Raw genomic sequence first — 7445 nt, 5'->3', positions numbered from 1 at the left:
TTTTTGGCCAAATGTGATCAAATCATCATTGTTTTGTAATATGGCTGTGAAGAGCTCATATTAAGAATAGAAACAAGTGGGAGCTTTTTCACTTTGTCATTGTTTGCTCTTGATTGCATTCCCAGCACTAGTTTTAAACTGCAGTTCACTTACTGGTTTATAGGAATATGTTAAAGTCACTTGTATGTATTATGAGGATTAATTTTGTTACAATCAGAGTCTGTAATACAAAGGACAACTCTAATTCATTACTGTGTGCTGAAAGCTAAAGGAGGAATAAGGTCACCCTGCCTATGGCCTCTCCCCAAGAGCATGGCAACCCTGCTCTTCCCTCAAGCTTCCTCACTTTTTTTTTTTTTAATTATACTTTAAGTTCTAGGGTACATGCGCACAACGTGCAGGTTTGTTACATATGTATACTTGTGCCATGTTGGTGTGCTGCACCCATCAACTCGTCAGCACCCATCAACTCATCATTTACATCAGGTATAACTCCCAATGCCATCCCTACCCCCTACTCCCTCCCCATAATAGGCCCCAGTGTGTGATGTTCCCCTTCCAGTGTCCAAGTGATCTCATTGTTCAATTCCCACCTATGAGTGAGAACATGCGAGGTTTGTCCTCAACACACACTGGCTCACCCACAGACCAAGAAAGATCTCCAGTGACAACCCCAAGTGAGATTTTAGTGAAGTTTAATTTCTTTCTCTCTTCTCATACACCAAAAAAACTGTACATCTCTTATTTGTACCCATTTTGAAACAGTTATACTAGTCTTCTGGCACCAAGAGGAGATACTGCACTTAGGTTTATCTCTGATCTGAAACACAGTGCCTGGTATATAGTAGTCTCTCACTTAGTAAATTTCTACTGAATGAATAATGAAATCAATAAATGACTTAACGTCCAGCATGTACACATTCTCTATCTTATATTCTGTAGTGAAAATAAAATGTAAGAAGTACAAATCTAAAAGTCCCTGTAGCATTTCAGAGGGAAGTAAAGAAGAACAATGGCATTCTCCTATTGTCACATCCTGTTAGAATGCAAAAAATGGTTTGTAAAGTCTCTTTCTTTCATATATTCATGGGATCTGACTTCCCTTCATGGTTGTCTTTATGTTGTACTTTTATTCGGAATGAGCATTTTATGAAAAATGTTATTTAGTAAGGAAAACTTTAACAACTGGTATCTATAAGTGAGCATTTTTTGGAATAAGAGGCTCTTTGCAATGGTATGGAGGAATTCCAAAGTGCTTAGAAAAAGCAAAATTGTTCATGAATAGAACAACTCGAAAGCCACAAGCAAAATAGTGCTACTCATATGGCATGATATGTTAACTATAAATCATGCCTACTGAATTGCTCGAAATGTATGAAATATCCAAAAGCTAGAACAAAGGAGAGATGGCAACAACTCTTAGAAAAGAAAGAACTTAAGTAATGAAAAGGTGACATTTTCCAATTTCAATTAAATGGCTTTACTAGATTCAAAGGGAGTTTAATACAGCTTGGACAGAATTAAAGCATTACTCTGAAAGGTCACAGATAGATAATTGATTTGAGTTTGTAATATAAGGTCACATTATTTAGGATCTCCATGGAGAAGAATGAAAGAAAGGCTAGTCCCTTGAATTGACTTTAGTGAGTTCAGCTGGAGTATTTTATTGTTGAAAGTTTCCTTAGAGAAAAAATATTTTCACTAACTCTAAGGAAACTTTCCCTAGTTTCCTAGTTTTCTAGTTTTCTAGAAAACTAGAGAAAGTTTCCTTAAAGTTAGTGAAAATATTCCTCTTAAAGGATGAATATGAAAGAAAAAAGTTTTATTTTAAATAATCAAAAGAAGATTCACGAATACAGGTACGTAATATACATACAAAGAAATCTTGTGAAATTCTGCAAAAGTGGAAAGATCTAGATAGGGAGAAACTATTTAAGAAGAGAAAACTAATAAAATAAATGAATAATGTAGGTAACTTATGGTTCTTAAGTACACTTGGTGGATGCGCTGTTCTGAATAGGAACAACGCACTCAATTTAGAACCAGAAGCACTGGGAGAAAAATACACTGTCAGAAAAATACATGTACTTACCAAACTGGGTGCTGTTTTTGACCTAAAAGCTACATATGTAGGTGTTTTAGCAGGAGAAAAGAAGGTAATAATTAATGTTTGCAGAGAAAAAACTTAAAGGAAAAAATAATTAAATGGAATATCAGAGCAATCTTCTCTAGAGTATGGATTTTAAGTTACTCAACAAATTTTAAGAAAATTAGTCAAAATAATGTGACTAATCTGTGAATATTAGCCTGAACACAAAACATCACAGAAAATCCTGAACTGGTAATTAAATAAAGAAGATGACCATTTGAATAATTTTCCATTCTAGTTTCCTTGATCATGTGACTCATAGTAAAAATAAAAATAAGGGTCCCAAATATGCTTAATGGAAGGAAGATTAATATAGTACATAATTCTTACAACTTTTAGAATTTTACTTGATTGCATATCCTAGAAAATCGCTTCTTCAGGTGTATTTTCTTAAAGAGAAACAAGTATACTTACTTTTGCTTGATTCTTTCCTTTTAGTTTCTTTTGGACTATAATTCCATTCTTTTGGCATGCTCTCAAGCAAACAATCAGGAACAATGTGCTTGTTTAGGTTTGTCTCACAGTTTCTCCTAGAGCTCATCACAGATACTATCTGCTGTACAGTGTCCTTGACGGCATCAGTCAGTGCCAGTCTCAAGCATCGAATGACCTCTAGCTCATACTCCACGCACGTTGAGACTTTAAAATCAGATGGCATATTATGGTTAGCAGAACCTAGCAAATCATTTGTGCCTTGCTCAACTAGAATTCAGTTTCATAATAATCTAGTTTAAAGCTATAGGAAAGGAGAGCTGCTTTTAACCAAGAAATCATATGATTGATAACCACTCCATAAAACATTTTTTAAAAAATATTCTTCTTGTTTGTAATAAAAGGAATGGCAATAAAGATAACAGTATATAATATTTACTGGTACTTTTGGACTCTTCTGGTGAGAACATAAATTGTATGACCTTCCCTGATGACAACTTGGCTGACAATAATGTCAAAGCTTCAACATTTTACTTATCAGTTGACTCACATATTCCTTTCTGTAGGACTTTTCCTAAGAAATTTATTATAAATATGCAAAGGATATAGAAAAAATTAAAATCAATCAAAATATCCAATAATAGGTGATTTGTTTAATTAGCTCTGGTATTTCTGTCTATACAATAAAGCCAAATATTGTGTAGTAAAAATAAAGTAGGTTAGAAAAGAGTATGATATCCTATTTTATTAAAAATATATATCTCCACACATATATAAAATAATTAAAAGATGTACTCTATAATGTTAATGGTGATTATCAATGATGGATGGAATTCCAGGTATATATTTTTCTTCCTTTTTTCTTCTTTCCTTTCTTCCTTCTTTCTTTACAAATGGTCAATCAATTCAGTGTTAGAATCTTACCAAAAGTTTCCTTATCAGCAAAATGTTAGAGCCGGTCCCTAGATTGCCAAGACACATAGCATAGGAAGAATAGAGTAATAGCCCTAAAACCCAGCTGCTAAAAACCCAAAATATTAATTCTTCATTATCAGCATAAATGAGAGAAGCAAGGGAAAGGATTATTTAAAATGATAATAATTTTATTAATGATTTTGTTATTGTAGTTTATTTCCACTTTTATATTAAATTAACAAATGAAAACAAAGAAACATAAAATTCAGGTTAGAATCATATAACTTAAAGAATACCTGCTTCATTATCTAATTAATTTTCAAGTGTTTCAAATCACCATTAAAAATATAGACACTTTAGGAGGGGCCTCGGTGTCCTCATTTATAAAATGGTGAGGGGAGAGGGCGACAAGGGCTAGACGAGATGATATTTATGGTCTTTGTCAGTTTTCACCTTCCATGACTCTATTTAAGACTCCTAAGAAGAAAATAACAAATATGTCACAGCTGAGCACACACAAAGTTGAAAAGAACTGTGACTCTACTTCCTTTTACAACACAGTAATCAGGAGGCCTTAGAAAGGGCTGAATGAGGGTCCTAAATTGAGAATGTGCTTGAGGCCATGAGCAGCAATCCTAAGAATGATTTAAACCAGTTTTTGTATGTTCACTAAGCTACTAATTGCTTACCAATTTTATCAGTATAAACTTTTATATTTTGGTAATAACAGATGTGGCAGGATTTCCAAAAAGAAACTTCATTACTTTTATGTTAAAATTTCTATAATTTAGAAGAATCAGAACAAAGGTAATTTAGTGGGAGTTTTTCAGGCTACTGTTAAGAAAGATGTTATATGCAATAAAGAATAACCTAATGTGGTTTTATAAAAGCAATGGAAATTACATCTGAATATGTTTCTAAGTAAAAAGGTTTGGTTTAAGTAATTATTCTATTAATAGATTTACCAACCAGAAGTCATTGAAAATAAGGTCTCCAGATAAATTATAAGTAACTGGGGAGTCAAAAGTAACAAAACATCATTGAAAATCTTCTGCAAATACATTAGCATACTTTACTGCTTTAGAAAATTAGTTTCTTTGATGCTTCATAACTTTAGGTGGAACATCTAAATTTAGAAATGTAAAAATTTAGACAAGCTCCAGTCTGATTTTCTCACTTTTTGAAAATAAGGACACTGATAAACCAGATGGGAAGTGATAGACCAGATAGTAAGTAGCAAGGCAAGGATGTATTCTCTAGTTAGCCAGTTCAATAGCCAGTTCAAGCAGTGGTATACACAGGACTAGACGGGACGGCTTGGAGCAATCCACAATCTCCAAGTACATACCATACCCAGCCACTCCTAATAAATGTAGCATCTAAGTCAGCAGCCAAGCTTCTGACTCCCTTTTCTACTTTTACTGCTGTTATTTATGTATTTATTTATTTATTTATTTATTTGAGACGGAGTCTAGTTCTGTCAACAGGCTGGAGTTCAGTGGCAAATCTTGGCTCGCTGCAACCTCCGCCTCCCACGTTCAAGTGATTTTCCTGCCTCAGCCTCCTGAGTAGCTGGGATTACAGGCATGCGCCGCCACACCTGGCTAATTTTTGTATTTTTGGTAGAGATGGGGTTTCACCATGTTGGCCAGGATGGTCTCAATCACCTGACCTTGTGATCCCCACACCTGGGTCTCCCAAAGTGCTGGGATTACGGGTGTGAGCCACTGTGCCCGGCCTACCGCTGTATTTAAACAGTCCTCTACAAAAGTACTAGGGTGCTTTAACCTGCCCTATTCTTATCTGAGACCAATTCTCCATCTTCTGTAATTACTCTGCAATGCCCTAGAATTAGAGAAAATTTTATATATATCTAGAATTGTCCGAAGTCGATTTAGTAATATATGAATTCCCCAGTATCTCTGGCTGTAGATCCAAATTTCTTAAAATTTTAGAATTAGAAAGCCATTAATTTTAATGAAGGCATTGGCCTCCTCAGGCGTGCTTTAAAAATAGACAAGTGTGGAGAAGCACTTCCAGAATGATGGTGTGAAGACCTGGGAAAGTCTGCACCTCCATTAAAGCTATCAGAACACTGGCGAAAATTGTGAAAATCAACTTTTGAGAACTCTGGAAATTAACCACAGGCTTGCAACAATCCAAGGAGTATTTATTCAAGAAAATCAGCTGAATCTTGGTAAAAACAATGAGCTTTGTGGCATTTTTAACCTGCTCTATTCCTAGCTCCCATTCCTCAGCAAGTTCTACTATGGCCTTGAAAACGAGCAGCCTTGAAGCCATGGTAGTTATAAAAGCCTAGCAGCCACTGGAAGAGGCAGAATGTGTTTTGACCTATCCACAACGTCCCAGTCTCCCAGATTGTCACTATTTGTCTTGTCTGGAATCTCCCTGGAAGAGCGCTGTCCACAATGCATATCCTTATTCAAACTAACTCAGTGACTTAAAATGTCCTATCCCCAGGATATTTCGTCAAAACAGTCAGCAGCAATGGTTTAACTCTGTGGCTGCCTGAGGTAGTAATACTGGTTGTGGCAAACAAGAAGCTAATAAAAAAAGGAAAAGAAAAACTGAGAAATGAAATGTACATGTACATAGTGGGGAGAAATTTTGAATATCTCTGTCATACTCCTGGGGATCAAGAAAGACACAGACATGTACAGGACTGTGCACATACCCAAGAAAGCCCCGAGAAAGCCCTAATCTCTCACCTCTGACTAATCTGGAGGCTCTGTGCAAGCAGGATGTAAAGACTAAGGAAGAGTTACAAACTATGTGTGTGTTGGGACATGCCTTCAATTCTCTGGCAGTTTACAACAATTTTACTCCTAGGTATATATCCAAAAGAAGATTTTTTAAACATTCACACAAAAACTTGTATACTATGTTCATACCAGCATTATTAATAACAGCTAAAAAGTGGAAATAACACAAATTCCCATCAACTGATGAATCAATAAGCAAAATGTATATTTCCATATAATGGATTATTATTCAACAATAAAAAGAAATGGAGTTCTGATGCATGCTACAACATGGATTAACCTTGAAAATATTATACCAAGTGAAAGAAATCAGACACAAAATGCACATACTGTATGATTCCATTTATACAGAAGGTCCAGAAAAGGCAAACTATAGAGACAGAAAGTAGATTAGTGGTTGTCAGGAACTGGGGAGGAACTGTTAATGGGTACAGGGTTTCTTTTTGAGGTGATTAAAATGGTCTAAAATTAAATGGTGCTGATGGCTGCACAGTTCTGTAAATCTACTAAAAACCACTGACCTGTGATATGTTTACACTTTAAAAGGGTGAAATTTATGGTATATAAATTATATCTCAATACATTTGCTATAAAAATGCAATTGTCTCTAAAAGGACACATACAAACATTTGTCATTGATATCATAATGTGATTTAATTAGAGCAGAGGTCAGAAGACTTTTTCTGTAAGAAGCCACATAATAAATATTTTAAGCTGTAAGATGATCTTTGTTGCAACTACTCATCTTTACTGTGGAAGCACAAAAGTATCCACAAATAATACGTAAGTAAATAAACATGGCAATTTCCAATAAAACTTTATTAAAATGGTGGGTTGGATTTGGTCCAAAGGCAATGGTTTACCAACTTCTAGTTTTAACACAAACATGGCAATTTCCAATAAAACTTTATTAAAATGGTGGGTTGGATTGGTCCAAAGGCAATGGTTTGCCAACTTCTAGTTTGACTGGTTTAAAGGTTTTCCTTTGGTACTAGATGGGAACAGGACACCAAGAGCTTTTGATAGTGAGAAGAAAGGGAGAGATAATTTTGGAGTATAAATTCCAGCGGGGAAAAGGCAGGACTGGGTGGGATTTCCAACACAGAGTTTTTGTGCAATCAGAGTGAATCTTTTTTTAAATTTTATTTTATTTTATTTATTTTTNA

The 7445-nt window shown here is 34.9% G+C and overlaps 1 protein-coding gene across 1 annotated transcript in view; it reads right to left on the bottom strand.

Annotated features, from left to right (window-relative positions):
• The window catches only part of KIAA0825 (KIAA0825 ortholog), a 244310-nt gene that overhangs the window by 17903 nt on the left and 218962 nt on the right, over positions 1 to 7445 (bottom strand). The window contains exon 21 of the mRNA XM_017880119.1: positions 2564 to 2788. Coding sequence (XP_017735608.1) covers positions 2564 to 2788 — 225 coding nt within the window. The remainder of the gene's footprint in view (positions 1 to 2563; positions 2789 to 7445) is intronic.

Source organism: Rhinopithecus bieti, unplaced genomic scaffold (genome assembly GCF_001698545.2).
Source record: "Rhinopithecus bieti isolate Rb0 unplaced genomic scaffold, ASM169854v2 scaffold_12189, whole genome shotgun sequence".
NCBI lineage: Eukaryota > Metazoa > Chordata > Mammalia > Primates > Cercopithecidae > Rhinopithecus > Rhinopithecus bieti.
Note: the sequence above shows the minus strand (reverse complement) of the source record. Positions and strands in the feature narration are given on the sequence as shown.